Below are 22,649 nucleotides of genomic sequence, written 5' to 3' on the forward strand. Positions count from 1 at the left end.
TTTAGCTTTTTGTGTTAAAGGAACCTTCTCCGGTCTTGTTACGCCAGTATGCATGTGCGGATTCTTTATTATGCAGACTACCTTGCATCACTCGGGTCACGCAGACAACTTCTCACCTCTTTTTTCTCACACTGACTTAAAGAATAAGGAAGCGGTTCTCCATTCCAGTCCTCGCTCCCCAAAGGTCTGCATATTTTGCATGTCTCTCTTTGTTAGCACACCTGATTCGGATAATCAGCTCATTAGAAGTGAGCTCTTGCGATTGACATGGTCCCTACACAGTGTTCATTGCTCCCCACTCCCTGAGCAGGGGAAATCCGTCGAAGTTTACTTCACTTTGGAACATTGGTTCACGGATTTGCGCTGCGCAACGTCTTCACACATGGACAAGTGTGACATCATATACCTCTGTACACCTCTGTGTTAGTCACTTTGAACTGAACGTACACATACGCTCTGAACTTGAATCACGGAGGGATGTCATGTGATGTCCACTTCTCAGGGCACTTACGTTTGAATGGAACAAATGTCTGAAGCTATACGAGAAACATACAAAATGTGAGAGCAGGGGGCTCGAGGACTGGAATTGAGAACCGCTGGTCTAAGTGACATCTGACCAGTTTCAGCTGTCCTCCCTAACATCCCTCTACATGTTAGACACAGCCACATTTTTAGGTCAGTTAAGAGGCCAACTTGCGTTCGTTAGCCTTTAACACTGTCTCGAGGTCTTTGATTGCTTCCACGTTAGTTCATGTTCCTTCTTTTATTGATGCTGCAGTAGCTCTTTTTTCTCGCCCAGCACAGGAAGGCTCGTTGGTCTAGGGTATGATTCTCGCTTTGGGTGCGAGAGGTCCCGGGTTCAAATCCCGGACGAGCCCTTGGTCGGGATAAAACGTGAAGCTTTGTTGTCTCGTTGCGTTCACTAACATTGAGGCAGTTTTTTATTCAATCGGGTAGAGACAGATGGCGAAGGGAGGCCCGGTTAGCTCAGCTGGTTAGAGCGTGGTGCTAATAACGCCAAGGTCGCGGGTTCGATCCCCGTATGGCCAGCTGTTTTTATTGTCTGGGGGCTCATCTCTGCTCTGCTCTTCTCCTGTGACAAAGAGTAGGGTGATCTCACTGAAATCCTGCTTGCTAAGCAGGAGCTTGTTGTGGCCGAAATAGCTCAGTTGGGAGAGCGTTAGACTGAAGATCTAAAGGTCCCTGGTTCGATCCCGGGTTTCGGCAAAATCTCCCACTCATTTCCTCTTTTTGAGGCGGGCCAGTGACCAAAAATCACTGGGTTCCAACTTCTCTGTATAACTGCTTCCCCACTGCCACGGAGCTATCTGTTTCCCAGTTGGCCACCAAACAAGCAGTTTCGGTTCCATGGTGTAATGGTCAGCACTCTGGGCTTTGAATCCAGCGATCTGAGTTCGAATCTCGGTGGAACCTGTGTGGTTTCTTGCCGCAGGAAAAGAAAAAACAGCACTAGTTTGGCACTGGTGACAGTCTTTGTGGCCCTGTGAGCAACGGCTGCTCCAGGTAAGGTTTCATGGTGTAATGGTTAGCACTCTGAATCCAGTGATCCGAGTTCAAATCGCGGTGGGACCACTTTTTGCAACCAATTTGCGCAGGACCATGTCTGAAATACTTTTTGGCAGCTTTGAGTCCAAAAAAATTAACTAACGTAGAGACTGTGGCAGCATTGCATCAATGCCCAGTCGGTCTCTTTAGGGCAGTGGTTCTCAAACCTGTCCTGGAGGCACCCCTGCCCTGCACAGTTTGATTGTCTGCCTTATTAGACACACCCAAATAAGGTCTTGCGGTCTCTATCAATGAGTTGATGATTTGAAACAGGTGTGATAGATGAGGGAAACATTCAAAATGTGTAGGGCAGGGGTGCCTCCAGGACAGGTTTGAAAACCACTGCTTTAGGGAACTGTGTGTAAAATGGCAATGTTTTGCAACCAATTTGCACAGGACCATGTCTGAAATACTTTTTGGCAGCTGTGAGACCCCAAAAAAGCTAACGTGGGAGTGTCGCAGCATTGCGTCAGTGCTAGACACACCCAATCAGGTCTTGCAGTCTCTATTAATGAGCTGATGATTTGAAACTGGTGTGTTAGATGAGGGGAAATGCAAAATGTGCAGGGCAGGGATGCCTCCAGGACAGGATTGAAAACCACTGATTTAGGGATGTGTGAGTAAAAGGGCATGAGCCAACTTGGAGAATGCGGGCATCGATCCCGCTACCTCTCGCATGCTAAGCGAGCGCTCTACCATTTGAGCTAATTCCCCTGGCCTTTCAAGAATGACGAGCATAGCTGCGAATGACCGGCTTGATGCAAAGAGGCCGTCCCTCCTCTAGGCTTGCACCTTTGCACTGGCCGCGATTGTGTTGTCGAATTAACAAAAGAGATTTAGCTTTTGTGTTAAAGGACCTTCTCGGTCTTGTTACGCCAGTATGCATGTGCGGATTCTTGTATTATGCAGACTACCTTGCATCACTCGGGTCACGCAGACAACTTCTCACCTCTTTTTCTCACACTGACTTAAAGAATAAGGAAGCGGTTCTCCATTCCAGTCCTCGCTCCCCAAAGGTCTGCATATTTTGCATGTCTCTCTTTGTTAGCACACCTGATTCGGATAATCAGCTCATTAGAAGTGAGCTCCTTGCGATTGACATGGTCCCTACACAGTGTTCATTGCTCCCCACTCCCTGAGCAGGGGAAATCCGTCGAAGTTTACTTCACTTTGGAACATTGGTTCACGGATTTGCGCTGCGCAACGTCTTCACACATGGACAAGTGTGACATCATATACCTCTGTATACCTCTTACACCTCTGTGTTAGTCACTTTGAACTGAACGTACACATACGCTTTGAACTTGAATCACGGAGGGATGTCATGTGATGTCCACTTCTCAGGGCACTTACGTTTGAATGGAACAAATGTCTGAAGCTATACGAGAAACATACAAAATGTGAAGAGCAGGGGGCTCGAGGACTGGAATTGAGAACCGCTGGTCTAAGTGACATCTGACAGTTTCAGCTGTCCTCCCTAACATCCCTCTACATGTTAGACACAGCCACATTTTTAGGTCAGTTAAGAGGCCAACTTGCGTTCGTTAGCCTTTAACACTGTCTCGAGGTCTTTGATTGCTTCCACGTTAGTTCATGTTCCTTCTTTTATTGATGCTGGAGTAGCTCTTTTTTCTCGGCCCAGCACAGGAAGGCTCGTTGGTCTAGGGGTATGATTCTCGCTTTGGGTGCGAGAGGTCCCGGGTTCAAATCCCGGACGAGCCCTTGGTCGGGATAAAACGTGAAGCTTTGTTGTCTCGTTGCGTTCACTAACATTGAGGCAGTTTTTTATTCAATCGGGTAGAGACAGATGGCGAAGGGAGGCCGGTTAGCTCAGCTGGTTAGAGCGTGGTGCTAATAACGCCAAGGTCGCGGGTTCGATCCCCGTACTGGCCAGCTGTTTTTATTGTCTGGGGGCTCATCTCTGCTCTGCTCTTCTCCTGTGACAAAGAGTAGGGTGATCTCACTGAAATCCCTGCTTGCTAAGCAGGAGCTTGTTGTGGCCGAAATAGCTCAGTTGGGAGAGCGTTAGACTGAAGATCTAAAGGTCCCTGGTTCGATCCCGGGTTTCGGCAAAATCTCCCACTCATTTCCTCTTTTTGAGGCGGGCCAGTGACCAAAAATCACTGGGTTCCAACTTCTCTGTATAACTGCTTCCCCACTGCCACGGAGCTATCTGTTTCCCAGTTGGCCACCAAACAAGCAGTTTCGGTTCCATGGTGTAATGGTCAGCACTCTGGGCTTTGAATCCAGCGATCTGAGTTCGAATCTCGGTGGAACCTGTGTGGTTTCTTGCCGCAGGAAAAGAAAAAAACAGCACTAGTTTGGCACTGGTGACAGTCTTTGTGGCCCTGTGAGCAACGGCTGCTCCAGGTAAGGTTTCATGGTGTAATGGTTAGCACTCTGAATCCAGTGATCCGAGTTCAAATCGCGGTGGGACCACTTTTTGCAACCAATTTGCGCAGGACCATGTCTGAAATACTTTTTGGCAGCTTTGAGTCCAAAAAAATTAACTAACGTAGAGACTGTGGCAGCATTGCATCAATGCCCAGTCGGTCTCTTTAGGGCAGTGGTTCTCAAACCTGTCCTGGAGGCACCCCTGCCCTGCACAGTTTGATTGTCTGCCTTATTAGACACACCCAAATAAGGTCTTGCGGTCTCTATCAATGAGTTGATGATTTGAAACAGGTGTGATAGATGAGGGAAACATTCAAAATGTGTAGGGCAGGGGTGCCTCCAGGACAGGTTTGAAAACCACTGCTTTAGGGAACTGTGTGTAAAATGGCAATGTTTTGCAACCAATTTGCACAGGACCATGTCTGAAATACTTTTTGGCAGCTGTGAGACCCAAAAAAAGCTAACGTGGGAGTGTCGCAGCATTGCGTCAGTGCTAGACACACCCAAATCAGGTCTTGCAGTCTCTATTAATGAGCTGATGATTTGAAACTGGTGTGTTAGATGAGGGGAAATGCAAAATGTGCAGGGCAGGGATGCCTCCAGGACAGGATTGAAAACCACTGATTTAGGGATGTGTGAGTAAAAGGGAATGAGACAACTTGGAGAATGCGGGCATCGATCCCGCTACCTCTCGCATGCTAAGCGAGCGCTCTACCATTTGAGCTAATTCCCCTGGCCTTTCAAGAATGACGAGCATAGCTGCGAATGACCGGCTTGATGCAAAGAGGCCGTCCCTCCTCTAGGCTTGCACCTTTGCACTGGCCGCGATTGTGTTGTCGAATTAACAAAGAGATTTAGCTTTTGTGTTAAAGGACCTTCTCGGTCTTGTTACGCCAGTATGCATGTGCGGATTCTTGTATTATGCAGACTACCTTGCATCACTCGGGTCACGCAGACAACTTCTCACCTCTTTTTTCTCACACTGACTTAAAGAATAAGGAAGCGGTTCTCCATTCCAGTCCTCGCTCCCCAAAGGTCTGCATATTTTGCATGTCTCTCTTTGTTAGCACACCTGATTCGGATAATCAGCTCATTAGAAGTGAGCTCCTTGCGATTGACATGGTCCCTACACAGTGTTCATTGCTCCCCACTCCCTGAGCAGGGGAAATCCGTCGAAGTTTACTTCACTTTGGAACATTGGTTCACGGATTTGCGCTGCGCAACGTCTTCACACATGGACAAGTGTGACATCATATACCTCTGTATACCTCTGTACACCTCTGTGTTAGTCACTTTGAACTGAACGTACACATACGCTTTGAACTTGAATCACGGAGGGATGTCATGTGATGTCCACTTCTCAGGGCACTTACGTTTGAATGGAACAAATGTCTGAAGCTATACGAGAAACATACAAAATGTGAAGAGCAGGGGGCTCGAGGACTGGAATTGAGAACCGCTGGTCTAAGTGACATCTGACAGTTTCAGCTGTCCTCCCTAACATCCCTCTACATGTTAGACACAGCCACATTTTTAGGTCAGTTAAGAGGCCAACTTGCGTTCGTTAGCCTTTAACACTGTCTCGAGGTCTTTGATTGCTTCCACGTTAGTTCATGTTCCTTCTTTTATTGATGCTGCAGTAGCTCTTTTTTCTCGGCCCAGCACAGGAAGGCTCGTTGGTCTAGGGGTATGATTCTCGCTTTGGGTGCGAGAGGTCCCGGGTTCAAATCCCGGACGAGCCCTTGGTCGGGATAAAACGTGAAGCTTTGTTGTCTCGTTGCGTTCACTAACATTGAGGCAGTTTTTTATTCAATCGGGTAGAGACAGATGGCGAAGGGAGGCCGGTTAGCTCAGCTGGTTAGAGCGTGGTGCTAATAACGCCAAGGTCGCGGGTTCGATCCCCGTACTGGCCAGCTGTTTTTATTGTCTGGGGGCTCATCTCTGCTCTGCTCTTCTCCTGTGACAAAGAGTAGGGTGATCTCACTGAAATCCCTGCTTGCTAAGCAGGAGCTTGTTGTGGCCGAAATAGCTCAGTTGGGAGAGCGTTAGACTGAAGATCTAAAGGTCCCTGGTTCGATCCCGGGTTTCGGCAAAATCTCCCACTCATTTCCTCTTTTTGAGGCGGGCCAGTGACCAAAAATCACTGGGTTCCAACTTCTCTGTATAACTGCTTCCCCACTGCCACGGAGCTATCTGTTTCCCAGTTGGCCACCAAACAAGCAGTTTCGGTTCCATGGTGTAATGGTCAGCACTCTGGGCTTTGAATCCAGCGATCTGAGTTCGAATCTCGGTGGAACCTGTGTTGTTTCTTGCCGCAGGAAAACAAAAAAACAGCACTAGTTTGGCACTGGTGACAGTCTTTGTGGCCCTGTGAGCAACGGCTGCTCCAGGTAAGGTTTCATGGTGTAATGGTTAGCACTCTGAATCCAGTGATCCGAGTTCAAATCGCGGTGGGACCACTTTTTGCAACCAATTTGCGCAGGACCATGTCTGAAATACTTTTTGGCAGCTTTGAGTCCAAAAAAATTAACTAACGTAGAGACTGTGGCAGCATTGCATCGATGCCCAGTCGGTCTCTTTAGGGCAGTGGTTCTCAAACCTGTCCTGGAGGCACCCCTGCCCTGCACAGTTTGATTGTCTGCCTTATTAGACACACCCAAATAAGGTCTTGCGGTCTCTATCAATGAGTTGATGATTTGAAACAGGTGTGATAGATGAGGGAAACATTCAAAATGTGTAGGGCAGGGGTGCCTCCAAGACAGGTTTGAAAACCACTGCTTTAGGGAACTGTGTGTAAAATGGCAATGTTTTGCAACCAATTTGCACAGGACCATGTCTGAAATACTTTTTGGCAGCTGTGAGACCCCAAAAAAAGCTAACGTGGGAGTGTCGCAGCATTGCGTCAGTGCTAGACACACCCAAATCAGGTCTTGCAGTCTCTATTAATGAGCTGATGATTTGAAACTGGTGTGTTAGATGAGGGGAAATGCAAAATGTGCAGGGCAGGGATGCCTCCAGGACAGGATTGAAAACCACTGATTTAGGGATGTGTGAGTAAAAGGGCATGAGCCAACTTGGAGAATGCGGGCATCGATCCCGCTACCTCTCGCATGCTAAGCGAGCGCTCTACCATTTGAGCTAATTCCCCTGGCCTTTCAAGAAAGACGAGCATAGCTGCGAATGACCGGCTTGATGCAAAGAGGCCGTCCCTCCTCTAGGCTTGCACCTTTGCATTGGCCGCGATTGTGTTGTCGAATTAACAAAGAGATTTAGCTTTTGTGTTAAAGGACCTTCTCGGTCTTGTTACGCCAGTATGCATGTGCGGATTCTTGTATTATGCAGACTACCTTGCATCACTCGGGTCACGCAGACAACTTCTCACCTCTTTTTTCTCACACTGACTTAAAGAATAAGGAAGCGGTTCTCCATTCCAGTCCTCGCTCCCCAAAGGTCTGCATATTTTGCATGTCTCTCTTTGTTAGCACACCTGATTCGGATAATCAGCTCATTAGAAGTGAGCTCCTTGCGATTGACATGGTCCCTACACAGTGTTCATTGCTCCCAACTCCCTGAGCAGGGGAAATCCGTCGAAGTTTACTTCACTTTGGAACATTGGTTCACGGATTTGCGCTGCGCAACGTCTTCACACATGGACAAGTGTGACATCATATACCTCTGTATACCTCTGTACACCTCTGTGTTAGTCACTTTGAACTGAACGTACACATACGCTTTGAACTTGAATCACGGAGGGATGTCATGTGATGTCCACTTCTCAGGGCACTTACGTTTGAATGGAACAAATGTCTGAAGCTATACGAGAAACATACAAAATGTGAAGAGCAGGGGGCTCGAGGACTGGAATTGAGAACCGCTGGTCTAAGTGACATCTGACAGTTTCAGCTGTCCTCCCTAACATCCCTCTACATGTTAGACACAGCCACATTTTTAGGTCAGTTAAGAGGCCAACTTGCGTTCGTTAGCCTTTAACACTGTCTCGAGGTCTTTGATTGCTTCCACGTTAGTTCATGTTCCTTCTTTTATTGATGCTGGAGTAGCTCTTTTTTCTCGGCCCAGCACAGGAAGGCTCGTTGGTCTAGGGGTATGATTCTCGCTTTGGGTGCGAGAGGTCCCGGGTTCAAATCCCGGACGAGCCCTTGGTCGGGATAAAACGTGTAGCTTTGTTGGCTCGTTGCGTTCACTAACATTGAGGCAGTTTTTTATTCAATCGGGTAGAGACAGATGGCGAAGGGAGGCCGGTTAGCTCAGCTGGTTAGAGCGTGGTGCTAATAACGCCAAGGTCGCGGCTTCGATCCCCGTACTGGCCAGCTGTTTTTATTGTCTGGGGGCTCATCTCTGCTCTGCTCTTCTCCTGTGACAAAGAGTAGGGTGATCTCACTGAAATCCCTGCTTGCTAAGCAGGAGCTTGTTGTGGCCGAAATGGCGGTACCTGACAACCACAAGTCTGTAAAATTAATCCAATAGTATGCCGACTTCTATCTTTTAAAAACCAATCACGTTATGACCTCTATCTTTTGAAAACCAATCACGTTACGACCTCTATCTTTTGAAAACCAATCACGTTACGACTTCTATCTTTTAAAAACCAATCACCTTACGACTTCTATCTTTTATAAATCAATCACGTTGCGATCTCTATTTTTCCGCGTCCAATGAAATGGCAAGGTCTATTTCTCATACACCAATCACGCACGTCCTCGCCAATTGCATGTAATCTCCGCTCAGGTAACGTTAAATTATTTACATTCCGCTCATGTATGTTATTTATATCTTGATATGAATGAAATGGTTTAGGATTTTTGTTCTTTAGGAATAGCAAGATTGGCCATGTAAATTAGCCTATGATTACCGCTTGATACTACGTAACGTCAACTGTCACTGATGTGTAAATACTATTACGACCGGAGCTAACGTAACTGTAAATATGTCGAATTTAACCGATTAACAAGTTTTCTCAATGAAAAAAAAAATGCTTTTTATTTAATTGTAATAAGGTTCCACAGCTTTTTCCAAATGCGGCATTTGAACACACAAAATAAATTTGGAAAATGTTAATGTTTTGTTTAACTTTTACACGTATGTTATATGTTTGTACATATGTTATGACCAGTCAAAAGAAGTGAATGGATAAGTTTATACATTCAGGTTCATGCCCTTATCACATGGACACAGTTGAAAGACCACAATATGTTTAATCTGAGTATTTGTTTTAGTCAAATTAATCCATAATGCTATATATTTATTTATTTATTTATACTCATAAACGTGTTGTATGAGCCTAGGTCATTGAGACATACAGCCATAATAGAAAGATCTATCACAACTTGTTAAGACTCTATGTAATTGTTCTTATACTTTTATTCTTGTTATAATCTTATTATATGTATTTTTTTATATTTGTACAAACATACACACATACATACAAACATATATATATATATATATATATATATATATATATATATATATATATATATATATATATATATATATATATATATATATATATATAAATGTTATATAATTGTTTTGACATTATATATATGACTGAATTGTGCAATTGAAATGTTTCCTCTTGGCATGAATATAGCCCCTGCTGCTGACATGGCATTAAATAATAAATAAATAAATCACAACATGTTATATGTAAGATAATATGTGTATTATAATGAACTTATAATCTGCTATAATATGGCGGTCGTTCTGGACCAGGAACACAACTAGCTATCATGAAATGAACACAACAGGAGGGTAAATGCTACAGGCTACAATGGCAGTTAGTGTAACGTGTTATGTAGTGTTTCAGGCAACGACATGGCTTCAGCTAAGTCTCACAAAGGCATGAGTAATGCTGAATGGCTTGCGCGTCTGGAGAGTTTTGCCCAAACAGGAGTTTGGCCATCTACACAGGGGAATAGACCTTCTCCCCGACAAAAACGATGGCATGAGATGTATCAGAAGGTAAGTTATGCAGCTAGATTCATGGGCAAACTAACAAACTTTTTTGACAATACATTGTGGTATTTTTATTTATGTGTATGGTTAAGTAATTACATGTAAATACAATGTTATATTGATATAATTATGATGACTTATTGCTGTTTTGAGATCCAGTGTCAGAGGTATAATTCATGTTCACAGATAGAAAAGTGCCCTCTGCAAATGAGGGGACAGACCACTCTTCTGAAGGAAGCTCAGACATGTATTTGTGGCTTTCACAAGGTAACTTCAATTAGCCTGGTTCAAGTTGCATAAATAGATAGATGTGTTTGCAACATCAATGTGTCTTTATATCTAAAATCACATTAGGAAGACTGTTTTGTACTTTATGCATGTGTCACAGGTTCATCCACCAGTCACAGGGGAAGCATCACAGAGCACCCCGGCCCAAAGCACACCCTCTGTCAGCGATGTGTCATGTCCTGCAAAGAGACCTAAACTGACATTGTCAATGGTAAGCAGACCACACTATTGCATGCATCACTGCAGATACTGAAACATCTCAACCTTTAACTATAGTGTTAGGGTTTTGTTATCACTAACCATGACAAATCTTTTTAGTTTGAAAAGTCAAGGTTTGGAGGCTCACATGTGGCAGCAGCAAAACCTAATTTGAGCACCCAGAGGAAAACCTCTCAGGTTAATATTAAAAGACATCAAGACTTTTATAATGTCATCATGACTTTATCACTATGTAATTTTAATGTATTAAAAACATGGCAATCCCCTTAATAAATTATTCATAATGTTTGACTCCACAGATGTTAGAGCACTCCAGTTCAGCTACAGTTTCATGTCCACCCTCTGATCCTCATCCTCCTCCATCCCCCAAACCTCATCAGCCCGTCATCCAGTCCTCCTCTTCCTTCTTCCTTCCTCCACCTCAGAGTTCACAACGCATCAAAAAAACAGCAACGCCATCAACTGTTTCTGAGAATACTGTTGTGAGGAGCCCAGTAAGATCTCATTCAAAATATATACATGTCTTCATCATTTAATGCTCTCTTAGCTTTTATTTAAACCAGTGTTTTTTATAATATCAGCAGGTCTCATCTCAGCCAGAAGATCTCCCCCTTCTGTGGCCACAGACAATGCCACAGCAAGACCAGAAGTGGGTGTCAGAAGCACTTTTTAGGGTTGGTGCAAAGGGAAAGCTGGAGCTGCGTGAAAACCTACAGTTGTGGTATCACCCCCCACCACCAGCCCTGTTGTACCACCAAGCTCCAACACCTGATAGGTTTTTTTCACAGCGTCTCTTGCTCTGGATGCCATATAAGCTGTGGAAGGTGCGGCTCCAGTGTACTAACCCTGCCTGTGCCAGGCAACAGCTGTGTGGTGGTGGACTGCACAGGAGGGTACGACAGGTGTTAGACATTGACAGATACTACAACCTGGTGACAGAGACCCTGATCTGCACCAGGTGTAGAACCAGCTATCTGTCCTGGAGTCAAGCTGTGCTGCAGCAGTTGGACCTGGCCCATCGATCTGAATTCAGGGTCATCCTCACACGCAAGTAATTATTTTGCAGTCATTTTCACTTATGTGCTACCCTTTCTGATAAATATTTCCTACAATAATTAGATACCTTATAATAAGATACTTAAATGAATGCTTTTTTCCAAGGTATGCCTGTGACATTCGGGTTCTTCGCTTGCTGCGTGAGAGGGGCATGGGGAATGGCCCAGTGAGGATCATCGGCCAGCTGAGAGAGAACCACAGTGAGGAGTGGTTGAAACGTGCGCTTCGGTACACATCAGAGTGTGTGGCCTTTTTTGATAATCGTGGCCTGCATCCGCTGCACTTCCAGGAGCCACCACCACTTGCTTCAGTACCCAGCTACAAATGGCTCCTCACTGTATATAGTCAGGACATTCTCAACAGGCTCGATCACATAAAGGCCAGCATAACATCCACGTATGGATCAATCTTAAAAATGGATTCAACTAAGAAGGTCAGATAAGCTGCTTAATTGACTGTACCCTTATCTATAATGTATTGTTAGACCAAGAGAGCTTTATTTTTTTCAGTGTAACTGATTTGGATGCATGTTGTATTATTTGCTATGCTTATTGTTTCTTTCAGATCACCAAGAAGTTGAGCGGGCCTGCGAAAGGCACAGCACAGTGGCTTACCTCAGTGGGCAATGAGATAGGTCAGGTGCTGATGAGTGTCCTGACTGCGAATGAAGGGGCTGGGTTAGACCTCATGGCTGCAGGGCTCATGGAGCGATACCGGAGTGCTGGTGTTGATCCTCCCACTATCATTTATGTGGACTGTGATTGTTGCAAGAAAGTGGGAGAGACTAAATTGAAGAGGCGGTTCAGCGGCTGGCCAGATGTCATCGTCCGCCTAGACATTTGGCATTTTATGCGACGTCTGGCAGTAGGGTGCACCACTGACGCCCACCAGTTGTACCCTACTTTTATGGCAAGGCTGTCATCCTGTATTTTTGAGTGGGATGCAGGGGATCTCACTCTGCTGAGACAGGCCAAAAGGGAGCAACTCATCCAACAGGGCTGGCCTACTCTGTCGGAGGCAGAACTGGACCATCATTTAACTAAAGCTGAGCTGCTCCAGCACTGCAGGAGGAGAACACGGGGAGAAGAAACCACTTTCCGCCTCCTTGATATGCTCATCAGAGAGCTCATGGGTGGCAAGGGGAATGATGCTCTTGGTGTTCCTCTACTTGACAGTGTGAGAATGCAGCACATCTGGAATGTCCAGAGGCGGCACATCACCTGTATCCAAGACCCTCCAAATGTGCCGCTCTATACTGAAACTGGAACTACAAGCAAGGGTGGGGTGGTTCTAAAAACCTATCGTTGTGCCAGAGGCTCCACATCCCTGGAATCATTTCACTGCCACCTAAACAGATTTATTCCAGGTTTGTCATGTCAGAATATACCACATTTTGCCACTAATTCCTGTTTATCAAGATATTTGCAGATTAAATTTTATGTTTTGCATTTTCTCAAAGCAATATTTGGCTTTCTATTTCTTTTTCTAGGGAACAGCGCAAACAGCCTGAACTTCCAGATTTATCTCCTGGAAGGTTTATTACGCTGGAATCAGGACCGGGCTGAAGCTGCTGTTGCAGATGGAGGTTCAACTCTGCGCTCTTACACAGGGGAGCTGGTTTACTCTGTCAATGAGAACTACAATAAGTTGTATGGCAGGAAATTGGTCCCTAGCTTCACTCCACCTGCAGTATACACAGGTAAAAATATTTTGATAAATGCAGCTCATGATGTAGCATGTTTTTGGTAAAATTACAAGTGCTTTTGGACAATAATAATGTAATTTTGACATATCAGAGAAAAATTATACTACCAGAATATTTATACATTATTCTGTGTTCTAGGTTTCAGGGCAGAAAATAAAATACATAGTAGAATATAGAGTAATCCTGTCTTTTTATGATACCCTCTGAATTATATATATATTGTTCATACAGAAGTGGACAACAAAATATTTACTGCATTTCTAAATAAACCTTTCTGCATAATTTCCATTAAAAATGTTTCCTGTTACAAATATTTCCTCAGGGGAGCTCATTGGAGTACAGTACTTGTTGAGGCAGAATAGTCAGCCCCTGGAGGACATGTGCCCTACCTCTGATAGGACCTCTCAATTGCTGGAGGAGATAGATGTGGAGGAGCAAGTGGAAAAGGATGAGGGTTTCATTGATTTCTTTGGAGAGGAAGCCACAGTGGCAAATCTTGTGGCATCAGATGACTTAGTCCTTTCAGGTCCACCAGTTCTACCAGCTGCACCAGTTCCCAGTGTCCAGGCTCCTACAGCTGCACCACTGCCCAGTGTCAAAATTCCACCACTGCCCATTGTCCAGACTCCACCACTGCCCAGTGTCCAGACTCCACCATTGCCCAGTGTCCAGACTCCACCACTGCCCAGTGTCCAGACTCCACCACTGCCCAGTGTCCAGACTCCACCATTGCCCAGTGTCCAGACTCCACCACTGCCCAGTGTCCAGACTCCACCACTGCCCAGTGTCCAGGCTCCACCACTGCTCAGAGTCCGGGCTCCTTCAACTGCACCAGTGCCCAGTGTAGCTGCATCACTGCTCAGTGTCCAGGCTCCACCATTGTTCAGAGTCCGGGCTCCTTCAGCTGCACCAGTGCCCAGTGTCCAGGCTCCACCACTGCTCAGAGTCCGGGCTCCTTCAGCTGCACCAGTGCCCAGTGTAGCTGCACCACTGCCCAGTGTCCAGACTCCACCACTGCCCAGTGTCCAGGCTCCACCACTGCTCAGAGTCCGGGCTCCTTCAGCTGCACCAGTGCCCAGTGTAGCTGCACCACTGCCCAGTGTCCAGACTCCACCACTGCCCAGTGTCCAGGCTCCACCACTGCTCAGAGTCCGGGCTCCTTCAGCTGCACCAGTGCCCAGTGTAGCTGCACCACTGCCCAGTGTCCAGACTCCACCACTGCCCAGTGTCCAGGCTCCACCACTGCTCAGAGTCCGGGCTCCTTCAGCTGCACCAGTGCCCAGTGTAGCTGCACCACTGCCCAGTGTCCAGACTCCACCACTGCCCAGTGTCCAGGCTCCACCACTGCTCAGAGTCCGGGCTCCTTCAGCTGCACCAGTGCCCAGTGTAGCTGCACCACTGCCCAGTGTCCAGACTCCACCACTGCCCAGTGTCCAGGCTCCACCACTGCTCAGAGTCCGGGCTCCTTCAGCTGCACCAGTACCCAGTGTCCAGGATCCTTTAGATACACCAGTGCCCTCAGCAATGGTAAAATTTCCTTTTCTATACGAATTGTCACTCATTTAGTTATCTGCCATTAAGCAGTAAACTTACTTAACAGCATGTAAATACCTAACCAACAGTTATATATTTCCAGGCTGTTGACGAACACTGCATTCCTGGAATGGACCGGGTGGATGCGTTGGCAGAGTGTCTGGTGGAGCTGCGCACACAGACAAGCCTCACACTTACCAACCAACAAGTTGCGACCATTGTGGGTCTGTGGCAGAACCTGGACAAATTTGATAAAGACAGGGTGGTGTATGCTGCTCGTCATCAAGACAGGCTACTTACAGGACGTTTTAGGTCCCCAAAAAAGAAAGCTGTCTTCACTCCTGGTGTCGACAGCACAAAAAGGTGTGTTTTGGGTTCTAGCGGCTCTCCAGCACAGTGGCCTAATTGCTGTCGCCTTGTTGAAATGATTTTCATAAGGTTATGTAACATCCACCGAAGCCCCAAGAAACAGCGGACAGAATGTCTGTCTAGATGGGATCTCATTCTTCGTGATTACAGAAAAATTCGGCAGCTAATCCTGAGCAATGGAACGGTGATGAGTGACACAACCCTTCAGCTAGTTGAGGTAAATCAGAGGACCCTTACGACATGGCACAATAACCGTTTAAAGGGTCAGGAGGTCTCCTTGCTGTTGCAAGGGCTGGACCTTCCAGAGGCACGTCCAGTGGCTTTGGATGTTTTGCCTCCAGCACGAGTACAGCCTGTTGTGCCTCCACAATATAGCCACCAGTTGCATACCTACCAGATGCCACCAGACACAGCTGGACAGGCAAAGACAAAGTTTAGAAAGATTGCGCCCTCAGCTACCTGTACATCTGCCACAGCAACTTCAATCTGGCCATCAGCCGTACACCCTCAGCGTTCAGCCACGTCCAGCCAGCTAAGGACAATTTGTCCCAGGCCGACAGCACCACACCCATTGGTTCCTGACACACCCACTGCCCCTGTTGTGTCTCAGATGTTTCTGGTGCCCTGCCCAGCCCCATTTTCCACCATTAACCCTGGAGCAATTTCCTCTGAGCCACCTGCAAATGACACAGCCACTCCAACCAAACGATCGTACAATCGCACTGTAAAAGCAAATTCGTGCAGAAAGTGTGGCCAATTTCGTACTCAAGAAACTGGCCATAGCCAGTACAAAGGCAAAATATATTGCCCTAATAAAGAAACAATTACAAAGGAGCAGTGGTTACAGATTATGAGAAGATAACTCATTTATTTATGTGTGATACATTCATTTTGTTCTCTTGGTTGGATCTGTTCTGTTTTTTATCTTCCAGCCATATTTAATGTTAAAGAGTTATACTGTGCACTTTTTTTTATCTTGTATTATTATTATTATTATTATTATTATTATAAACATGTGGGTATGTATGTGAATACACTATAATACATATGGAAATATATATACATATTAAATAAAGTTAAACTATTATTATTATTATTATAGAAAGGTTTATGTGTAGAGGAAGCAGTATAAAGTAAAATACCAAAATGTGTAGATTTTGATGTATATATTTATATATTTTTTTGTACTTATTTTATATAGCGTGTGCACTTAAAATTCTTAATTTTATATTGAATTTAGTACTTTTCCTACATTTTTTTAAATATGTATATAGTTAATAAATATATTTCTCTTTGACTGGTGTGTTGTATTTATTTGTTTTATTGAATGTAATGACATTCAGTTTACAGTTAAATTCAGTGTCACGTGTAGCTTTGCAGTAAGTAATATGATACAATAAAGTGTGAATGCCGTAATAAGGAGGTTATTTTGTCCCTACTGCCACAGGAAATGATTGCCTTAATAAATGCACTTTGACTAATGATAATGATAATGAGAATAAAATAAAAATCAATCTTAGAAACGAAAGAATTATTAAATCAAAAACATTACTGTCAAAATCAATCTTAGAAATGAAACAATAATTAAATTCAAATACATTACTTTTAAAATCAAACTTGGACACGAAACAATCGATTTACGATTTTTAACAAATACACGCATAACTTTATGTGACAGCGTGGATTCGAACCTACGATTTCCTGAATTTCTCGCGCTTCTCTTCCTCTCTCTCCCCTCTTCCCCCCCTTCTTATACAGACAATTGTTCCCCAGCTTTAGCTCAGTTGGGAGAGCGTTAGACTGAAGATCTAAAGGTCCCTGGTTCGATCCCGGGTTTCGGCAAAATCTCCCACTCATTTCCTCTTTTTGAGGCGGGCCAGTGACCAAAAAATCACTGGGTTCCAACTTCTCTGTATAACTGCTTCCCCACTGCCACGGAGCTATCTGTTTCCCAGTTGGCCACCAAACAAGCAGTTTCGGTTCCATGGTGTAATGGTCAGCACTCTGGGCTTTGAATCCAGCGATCTGAGTTCGAATCTCGGTGGAACCTGTGTTGTTTCTTGCCGCAGGAAAAGAAAAAAACAGCACTAGTTTGGCACTGGTGACAGTCTTTGTGGCCCTGTGAGCAACGGCTGCTCCAGGTAAGGTTTCATGGTGTAATGGTTAGCACTCTGAATCCAGTGATCCGAGTTCAAATCGCGGTGGGACCACTTTTTGCAACCAATTTGCGCAGGACCATGTCTGAAATACTTTTTGGCAGCTTTGAGTCCAAAAAAATTAACTAACGTAGAGACTGTGGCAGCATTGCATCGATGCCCAGTCGGTCTCTTTAGGGCAGTGGTTCTCAAACCTGTCCTGGAGGCACCCCTGCCCTGCACAGTTTGATTGTCTGCCTTATTAGACACACCCAAATAAGGTCTTGCGGTCTCTATCAATGAGTTGATGATTTGAAACAGGTGTGATAGATGAGGGAAACATTCAAAATGTGTAGGGCAGGGGTGCCTCCAGGACAGGTTTGAAAACCACTGCTTTAGGGAATTGTGTGTAAAATGGCAATGTTTTGCAACCAATTTGCACAGGACCATGTCTGAAATACTTTTTTGGCAGCTGTGAGACCCCCAAAAAGCTAACGTGGGAGTGTCGCAGCATTGCGTCAGTGCTAGACACACCCAAATCAGGTCTTGCAGTCTCTATTAATGAGCTGATGATTTGAAACTGGTGTGTTAGATGAGGGGAAATGCAAAATGTGCAGGGCAGGGATGCCTCCAGGACAGGATTGAAAACCACTGATTTAGGGATGTGTGAGTAAAGGGCATGAGCCAACTTGGAGAATGCGGGCATCGATCCCGCTACCTCTCGCATGCTAAGCGAGCGCTCTACCATTTGAGCTAATTCCCCTGGCCTTTCAAGAAAGACGAGAATAACTGCGAATGACCGCTTGATGCAAAAGAGGCCGTCCCTCCTCTAGGCTTGCACCTTTGCACTGGCCGCGATTGTGTTGTCGAATTAACAAAGAGATTTAGCTTTTGTGTTAAAGGACCTTCTCGGGTGTCATTGCTCCCAACTCCCTGAGCAGGGAAATCCGTCGAAGTTTACTTCACTTTGGAACATTGGTTCACGGATTTGCGCTGCGCAACGTCTTCACACATGGACAAGTGTGACATCATATACCTCTATACCTTTGACCTCTGTGTTATACCTCTGTGACCTCTTTGAACTGAACGACACACGCTTTGAACTTGAATCACGGAGGGATGTCATGTGATGTCCACTTCTCAGGGCACTTCTCAGGGCACTTACGTTTGAATGGAACAAATGTCTGAAGCTATACGAGAAACATACAAAATGTGAAGAGCAGGGGGCTCGAGGACTGGAATTGAGAACCGCTGGTCTAAGTGACATCTGACAGTTTCAGCTGTCCTCCCTAAAAGGGCAGAGCCAACTTGGAGAATGCGGGCATCGATCCCGCTACCTCTCGCATGCTAAGCGAGCGCTCTACCATTTGAGCTAATTCCCCTGGCCTTTCAAGAATGACGAGCATAGCTGCGAATGACCGGCTTGATGCAAAGAGGCCGTCCCTCCTCTGGGCTTGCACCTTTGCACTGGCCGCGATTGTGTTGTCGAATTAACAAAGAGATTTAGCTTTTGTGTTAAAGGACCTTCTCGGTCTTGTTACGCCAGTATGCATGTGCGGATTCTTGTATTATGCAGACACCTTGCATCACTCGGGTCACGCAGACAACTTCTCACCTCTTTTTCTCACACTGACTTAAAGAATAAGGAAGCGTTCTCCATTCCAGTCCTCGCTCCCCAAAGGTCTGCATATTTTGCATGTCTCTCTTTGTTAGCACACCTGATTTGGATAATCAGCTCATTAGAAGTGAGCTCCTTGCGATTGACATGGTCCCTACACAGTGTTCATTGCTCCCCACTCCCTGAGCAGGGGAAATCCGTCGAAGTTTACTTCACTTTGGAACATTGGTTCACGGATTTGCGCTGCGCAACGTCTTCACACATGGACAAGTGTGACATCATATACCTCTGTATACCTCTGTACACCTCTGTGTTAGTCACTTTGAACTGAACGTACACATACGCTCTGAACTTGAATCACGGAGGGATGTCATGTGATGTCCACTTCTCAGGGCACTTACGTTTGAATGGAACAAATGTCTGAAGCTATACGAGAAACATACAAAATCTGAAGAGCAGGGGGCTCGAGGACTGGAATTGAGAACCGCTGGTCTAAGTGACATCTGACAGTTTCAGCTGTCCTCCCTAACATCCCTCTACATGTTAGATACAGCCACATTTTTAGGTCAGTTAAGAGGCCAACTTGCGTTCGTTAGCCTTTAACACTGTCTCGAGGTCTTTGATTGCTTCCACGTTAGTTCATGTTCCTTTTTTATTGATGCTGCAGTAGCTCTTTTTTCTCAGCCCAGCACAGGAAGGCTCGTTGGTCTAGGGGTATGATTCTCGCTTTGGGTGCGAGAGGTCCCGGGTTCAAATCCCGGACGAGCCCTTGGTCGGGATAAAACGTGAAGCTTTGTTGTCTCATTGCGTTCACTAACATTGAGGCAGTTTTTTATTCAATCGGGTAGAGACAGATGGCTAAGGGAGGCCGGTTAGCTCAGATGGTTAGAGCGTGGTGCTAATAACGCCAAGGTCGCGGGTTCGATCCCCGTACTGGCCAGCTGTTTTTATTGTCTGGGGGCTCATCTCTGCTCTGCTCTTCTCCTGTGACAAAGAGTAGGGTGATCTCACTGAAATCCCTGCTTGCTAAGCAGGAGCTTGTTGTGGCCGAAATAGCTCAGTTGGGAGAGCGTTAGACTGAAGATCTAAAGGTCCCTGGTTCGATCCCGGGTTTCGGCAAAATCTCCCACTCTTTTCCGTTTTTTGAGGCGGGCCAGTGACCAAAAATCACTGGGTTCCAACTTCTCTGTATAACTGCTTCCCCACTGCCACGGAGCTATCTGTTTCCCAGTTGGCCACCAAACAAGCAGTTTCGGTTCCATGGTGTAATGGTCAGCACTCTGGGCTTTGAATCCAGCGATCTGAGTTCGAATCTCGGTGGAACCTGTGTGCTTTCTTGCCGCAGGAAAATAAAAAACAGCACTAGGTTGGCACTGGTGACAGTCTTTTGGCCCTGGAGCAACGGCTCTCACGGGTTCCAGGTAAGGTTCATGGTGTAATGGTTAGCACTCTGAATCCAGTGATCCGAGTTCAAATCGCGGTGGGACCACTTTTTGCAACCAATTTGCGCAGGACCATGTCTGAAATACTTTTTGGCAGCTTTGAGTCCAAAAAAATTAACTAACGTAGAGACTGTGGCAGCATTGCATCGATGCCCAGTCGGTCTTTTAGGGCACTGGTTCTCAAACCTGTCCTGGAGGCACCCCTGCCCTGCACAGTTTTGTCTGCCTTATTAGACACACCCAAAAGGTCTTGCGGTCTCTATCAATGAGTTGATGATTTGAAACAGGTGTGATAGATGAGGGAAACATTCAAAATGTGTAGGGCAGGGGTGCCTCCAGGACAGGTTTGAAAACCACTGCTTTAGGGAACTGTGTGTAAAATGGCAATGTTTTGCAACCAATTTGCACAGGACCATGTCTGAAATACTTTTTGGCAGCTGTGAGCCCCAAAAAAAGCTAACGTGGGAGTGTCTTTGCGCTGCGCAACGTCTTCACACATGGACAAGTGTGACATCATATACCTCTGTATACCTCTGTACACCTCTGTGTTAGTCACTTTGAACTGAACGTACACATACGCTCTGAACTTGAATCACGGAGGGATGTCATGTGATGTCCACTTCTCAGGGCACTTACGTTTGAATGGAACAAATGTCTGAAGCTATACGAGAAACATACAAAATCTGAAGAGCAGGGGGCTCGAGGACTGGAATTGAGAACCGCTGGTCTAAGTGACATCTGACAGTTTCAGCTGTCCTCCCTAACATCCCTCTACATGTTAGATACAGCCACATTTTTAGGTCAGTTAAGAGGCCAACTTGCGTTCGTTAGCCTTTAACACTGTCTCAAGGTCTTTGATTGCTTCCACGTTAGTTCATGTTCCTTCTTTTATTGATGCTGCAGTAGCTCTTTTTTCTCAGCCCAGCACAGGAAGGCTTGTTGGTCTAGGGGTATGATTCTCGCTTTGGGTGCGAGAGGTCCCGGGTTCAAATCCCGGACGAGCCCTTGGTCGGGATAAAACGTGAAGCTTTGTTGTCTCATTGCGTTCACTAACATTGAGGCAGTTTTTTATTCAATCGGGTAGAGACAAATGGCTAAGGGAGGCCGGTTAGCTCAGAGGTTAGAGCGTGGTGCTAATAACGCCAAGGTCGCGGGTTCGATCCCCGTACTGGCCAGCTGTTTTTATTGTCTGGGGGCTCATCTCTGCTCTGCTCTTCTCCTGTGACAAAGAGTAGGGTGATCTCACTGAAATCCCTGCTTGCTAAGCAGGAGCTTGTTGTGGCCGAAATAGCTCAGTTGGGAGAGCGTTAGACTGAAGATCTAAAGGTCCCTGATGGCAATGTTTTGCAACCAATTTGCACAGGACCATGTCTGAAATACTTTTTGGCAGCTGTGAGACCCAAAAAAAGCTAACGTGGGAGTGTCGCAGCATTGCGTCAGTGCTAGACACACCCAAATCAGGTCTTGCAGTCTCTATTAATGAGCTGATGATTTGAAACTGGTGTGTTAGATGAGGGGAAATGCAAAATGTGCAGGGCAGGGATGCCTCCAGGACAGGATTGAAAACCACTGATTTAGGGATGTGTGAGTAAAAGGGCATGAGCCAACTTGGAGAATGCGGGCATCGATCCCGCTACCTCTCGCATGCTAAGCGAGCGCTCTACCATTTGAGCTAATTCCCCTGGCCTTTCAAGAATGACGAGCATAGCTGCGAATGACCGGCTTGATGCAAAGAGGCCGTCCCTCCTCTAGGCTTGCACCTTTGCACTGGCCGCGATTGTGTTGTCGAATTAACAAAGAGATTTAGCTTTTGTGTTAAAGGACCTTCTCGGTCTTGTTACGCCAGTATGCATGTGCGGATTCTTGTATTGATTTGAAACAGGTGTGATAGATGAGGGAAACATTCAAAATGTGTAGGGCAGGGGTGCCTCCAGGACAGGTTTGAAAACCACTGCTTTAGGGAACTGTGTGTAAAATGGCAATGTTTTGCAACCAATTTGCACAGGACCATGTCTGAAATACTTTTGGCAGCTGTGAGACCCAAAAAAGCTAACGTGGGAGTGTCGCAGCATTGCGTCAGTGCTAGACACACCCAAATCAGGTCTTGCAGTCTCTATTAATGAGCTGATGATTTGAAACTGGTGTGTTAGATGAGGGGAAATGCAAAATGTGCAGGGCAGGGATGCCTCCAGGACAGGATTGAAAACCACTGATTTAGGGATGTGTGAGTAAAAGGGCATGAGCCAACTTGGAGAATGCGGGCATCGATCCCGCTACCTCTCGCATGCTAAGCGAGCGCTCTACCATTTGAGCTAATTCCCCTGGCCTTTCAAGAAAGACGAGAATAG

General features: G+C 45.8%; 2 protein-coding genes and 29 non-coding genes across 31 annotated transcripts; 24 read left to right on the plus strand and 7 right to left on the minus strand.

Annotated features, from left to right (window-relative positions):
- Positions 1–807: 807 nt before the first annotated feature.
- On the plus strand, positions 808–878 carry trnap-ugg (transfer RNA proline (anticodon UGG)). Its single transcript has one exon. It is a non-coding gene; the product is annotated as a tRNA-Pro (tRNA).
- A 97-nt stretch (positions 879–975) lies between these two features.
- Positions 976–1,049, plus strand: trnai-aau (transfer RNA isoleucine (anticodon AAU)). Its single transcript has one exon. It is a non-coding gene; the product is annotated as a tRNA-Ile (tRNA).
- Positions 1,050–1,154: 105 nt separating this feature from the next.
- Positions 1,155–1,227, plus strand: trnaf-gaa (transfer RNA phenylalanine (anticodon GAA)). Its single transcript has one exon. It is a non-coding gene; the product is annotated as a tRNA-Phe (tRNA).
- Positions 1,228–1,362: 135 nt separating this feature from the next.
- Positions 1,363–1,434, plus strand: trnaq-uug (transfer RNA glutamine (anticodon UUG)). The gene has a single exon. It is a non-coding gene; the product is annotated as a tRNA-Gln (tRNA).
- A 773-nt stretch (positions 1,435–2,207) lies between these two features.
- On the minus strand, positions 2,208–2,280 carry trnaa-agc (transfer RNA alanine (anticodon AGC)). The gene has a single exon. It is a non-coding gene; the product is annotated as a tRNA-Ala (tRNA).
- A 936-nt stretch (positions 2,281–3,216) lies between these two features.
- Positions 3,217–3,288, plus strand: trnap-ugg (transfer RNA proline (anticodon UGG)). The gene has a single exon. It is a non-coding gene; the product is annotated as a tRNA-Pro (tRNA).
- Positions 3,289–3,385: 97 nt separating this feature from the next.
- On the plus strand, positions 3,386–3,459 carry trnai-aau (transfer RNA isoleucine (anticodon AAU)). The gene has a single exon. It is a non-coding gene; the product is annotated as a tRNA-Ile (tRNA).
- A 106-nt stretch (positions 3,460–3,565) lies between these two features.
- On the plus strand, positions 3,566–3,638 carry trnaf-gaa (transfer RNA phenylalanine (anticodon GAA)). Its single transcript has one exon. It is a non-coding gene; the product is annotated as a tRNA-Phe (tRNA).
- A 135-nt stretch (positions 3,639–3,773) lies between these two features.
- On the plus strand, positions 3,774–3,845 carry trnaq-uug (transfer RNA glutamine (anticodon UUG)). Its single transcript has one exon. It is a non-coding gene; the product is annotated as a tRNA-Gln (tRNA).
- A 775-nt stretch (positions 3,846–4,620) lies between these two features.
- On the minus strand, positions 4,621–4,693 carry trnaa-agc (transfer RNA alanine (anticodon AGC)). Its single transcript has one exon. It is a non-coding gene; the product is annotated as a tRNA-Ala (tRNA).
- A 937-nt stretch (positions 4,694–5,630) lies between these two features.
- On the plus strand, positions 5,631–5,702 carry trnap-ugg (transfer RNA proline (anticodon UGG)). The gene has a single exon. It is a non-coding gene; the product is annotated as a tRNA-Pro (tRNA).
- A 97-nt stretch (positions 5,703–5,799) lies between these two features.
- On the plus strand, positions 5,800–5,873 carry trnai-aau (transfer RNA isoleucine (anticodon AAU)). The gene has a single exon. It is a non-coding gene; the product is annotated as a tRNA-Ile (tRNA).
- Positions 5,874–5,979: 106 nt separating this feature from the next.
- trnaf-gaa (transfer RNA phenylalanine (anticodon GAA)) lies at positions 5,980–6,052 on the plus strand. The gene has a single exon. It is a non-coding gene; the product is annotated as a tRNA-Phe (tRNA).
- Positions 6,053–6,187: 135 nt separating this feature from the next.
- On the plus strand, positions 6,188–6,259 carry trnaq-uug (transfer RNA glutamine (anticodon UUG)). Its single transcript has one exon. It is a non-coding gene; the product is annotated as a tRNA-Gln (tRNA).
- Positions 6,260–7,035: 776 nt separating this feature from the next.
- Positions 7,036–7,108, minus strand: trnaa-agc (transfer RNA alanine (anticodon AGC)). Its single transcript has one exon. It is a non-coding gene; the product is annotated as a tRNA-Ala (tRNA).
- Positions 7,109–8,045: 937 nt separating this feature from the next.
- Positions 8,046–8,117, plus strand: trnap-ugg (transfer RNA proline (anticodon UGG)). Its single transcript has one exon. It is a non-coding gene; the product is annotated as a tRNA-Pro (tRNA).
- A 97-nt stretch (positions 8,118–8,214) lies between these two features.
- trnai-aau (transfer RNA isoleucine (anticodon AAU)) lies at positions 8,215–8,288 on the plus strand. Its single transcript has one exon. It is a non-coding gene; the product is annotated as a tRNA-Ile (tRNA).
- A 1,280-nt stretch (positions 8,289–9,568) lies between these two features.
- Positions 9,569–14,051, plus strand: LOC113077528 (uncharacterized). The gene is made up of 11 exons (XM_026249894.1): positions 9,569–9,942; positions 10,123–10,203; positions 10,325–10,435; positions 10,543–10,620; positions 10,743–10,937; positions 11,028–11,494; positions 11,605–11,932; positions 12,064–12,865; positions 12,989–13,198; positions 13,527–13,940; positions 14,047–14,051. Exons 1-11 carry the CDS (start codon positions 9,796–9,798, stop codon positions 14,049–14,051), a joined length of 2,838 nt encoding a protein of 945 aa, XP_026105679.1. The 5' UTR covers positions 9,569–9,795.
- A 526-nt stretch (positions 14,052–14,577) lies between these two features.
- Positions 14,578–16,345, plus strand: LOC113077531 (uncharacterized). Its single transcript, XM_026249895.1, has 2 exons — positions 14,578–14,731; positions 14,841–16,345. The coding sequence occupies exons 1-2, from the start codon at positions 14,729–14,731 to the stop codon at positions 15,966–15,968; spliced, it is 1,131 nt and encodes a 376-aa protein (XP_026105680.1). The 5' UTR covers positions 14,578–14,728; the 3' UTR covers positions 15,969–16,345.
- Positions 16,346–16,875: 530 nt separating this feature from the next.
- trnaf-gaa (transfer RNA phenylalanine (anticodon GAA)) lies at positions 16,876–16,948 on the plus strand. Its single transcript has one exon. It is a non-coding gene; the product is annotated as a tRNA-Phe (tRNA).
- Positions 16,949–17,084: 136 nt separating this feature from the next.
- Positions 17,085–17,156, plus strand: trnaq-uug (transfer RNA glutamine (anticodon UUG)). The gene has a single exon. It is a non-coding gene; the product is annotated as a tRNA-Gln (tRNA).
- Positions 17,157–17,931: 775 nt separating this feature from the next.
- On the minus strand, positions 17,932–18,004 carry trnaa-agc (transfer RNA alanine (anticodon AGC)). Its single transcript has one exon. It is a non-coding gene; the product is annotated as a tRNA-Ala (tRNA).
- A 546-nt stretch (positions 18,005–18,550) lies between these two features.
- Positions 18,551–18,623, minus strand: trnaa-agc (transfer RNA alanine (anticodon AGC)). Its single transcript has one exon. It is a non-coding gene; the product is annotated as a tRNA-Ala (tRNA).
- A 933-nt stretch (positions 18,624–19,556) lies between these two features.
- Positions 19,557–19,628, plus strand: trnap-ugg (transfer RNA proline (anticodon UGG)). The gene has a single exon. It is a non-coding gene; the product is annotated as a tRNA-Pro (tRNA).
- Positions 19,629–19,725: 97 nt separating this feature from the next.
- trnai-aau (transfer RNA isoleucine (anticodon AAU)) lies at positions 19,726–19,799 on the plus strand. The gene has a single exon. It is a non-coding gene; the product is annotated as a tRNA-Ile (tRNA).
- Positions 19,800–19,905: 106 nt separating this feature from the next.
- On the plus strand, positions 19,906–19,978 carry trnaf-gaa (transfer RNA phenylalanine (anticodon GAA)). Its single transcript has one exon. It is a non-coding gene; the product is annotated as a tRNA-Phe (tRNA).
- A 135-nt stretch (positions 19,979–20,113) lies between these two features.
- Positions 20,114–20,185, plus strand: trnaq-uug (transfer RNA glutamine (anticodon UUG)). Its single transcript has one exon. It is a non-coding gene; the product is annotated as a tRNA-Gln (tRNA).
- A 1,049-nt stretch (positions 20,186–21,234) lies between these two features.
- trnap-ugg (transfer RNA proline (anticodon UGG)) lies at positions 21,235–21,306 on the plus strand. The gene has a single exon. It is a non-coding gene; the product is annotated as a tRNA-Pro (tRNA).
- A 97-nt stretch (positions 21,307–21,403) lies between these two features.
- Positions 21,404–21,476, plus strand: trnai-aau (transfer RNA isoleucine (anticodon AAU)). The gene has a single exon. It is a non-coding gene; the product is annotated as a tRNA-Ile (tRNA).
- Positions 21,477–21,910: 434 nt separating this feature from the next.
- On the minus strand, positions 21,911–21,983 carry trnaa-agc (transfer RNA alanine (anticodon AGC)). Its single transcript has one exon. It is a non-coding gene; the product is annotated as a tRNA-Ala (tRNA).
- A 567-nt stretch (positions 21,984–22,550) lies between these two features.
- On the minus strand, positions 22,551–22,623 carry trnaa-agc (transfer RNA alanine (anticodon AGC)). The gene has a single exon. It is a non-coding gene; the product is annotated as a tRNA-Ala (tRNA).
- Between the last annotated feature and the right edge of the window lie 26 nt (positions 22,624–22,649).

This window comes from Carassius auratus, unplaced genomic scaffold (assembly GCF_003368295.1).
Source record: "Carassius auratus strain Wakin unplaced genomic scaffold, ASM336829v1 scaf_tig00022846, whole genome shotgun sequence".
NCBI classification, from domain to species: domain Eukaryota; kingdom Metazoa; phylum Chordata; class Actinopteri; order Cypriniformes; family Cyprinidae; genus Carassius; species Carassius auratus.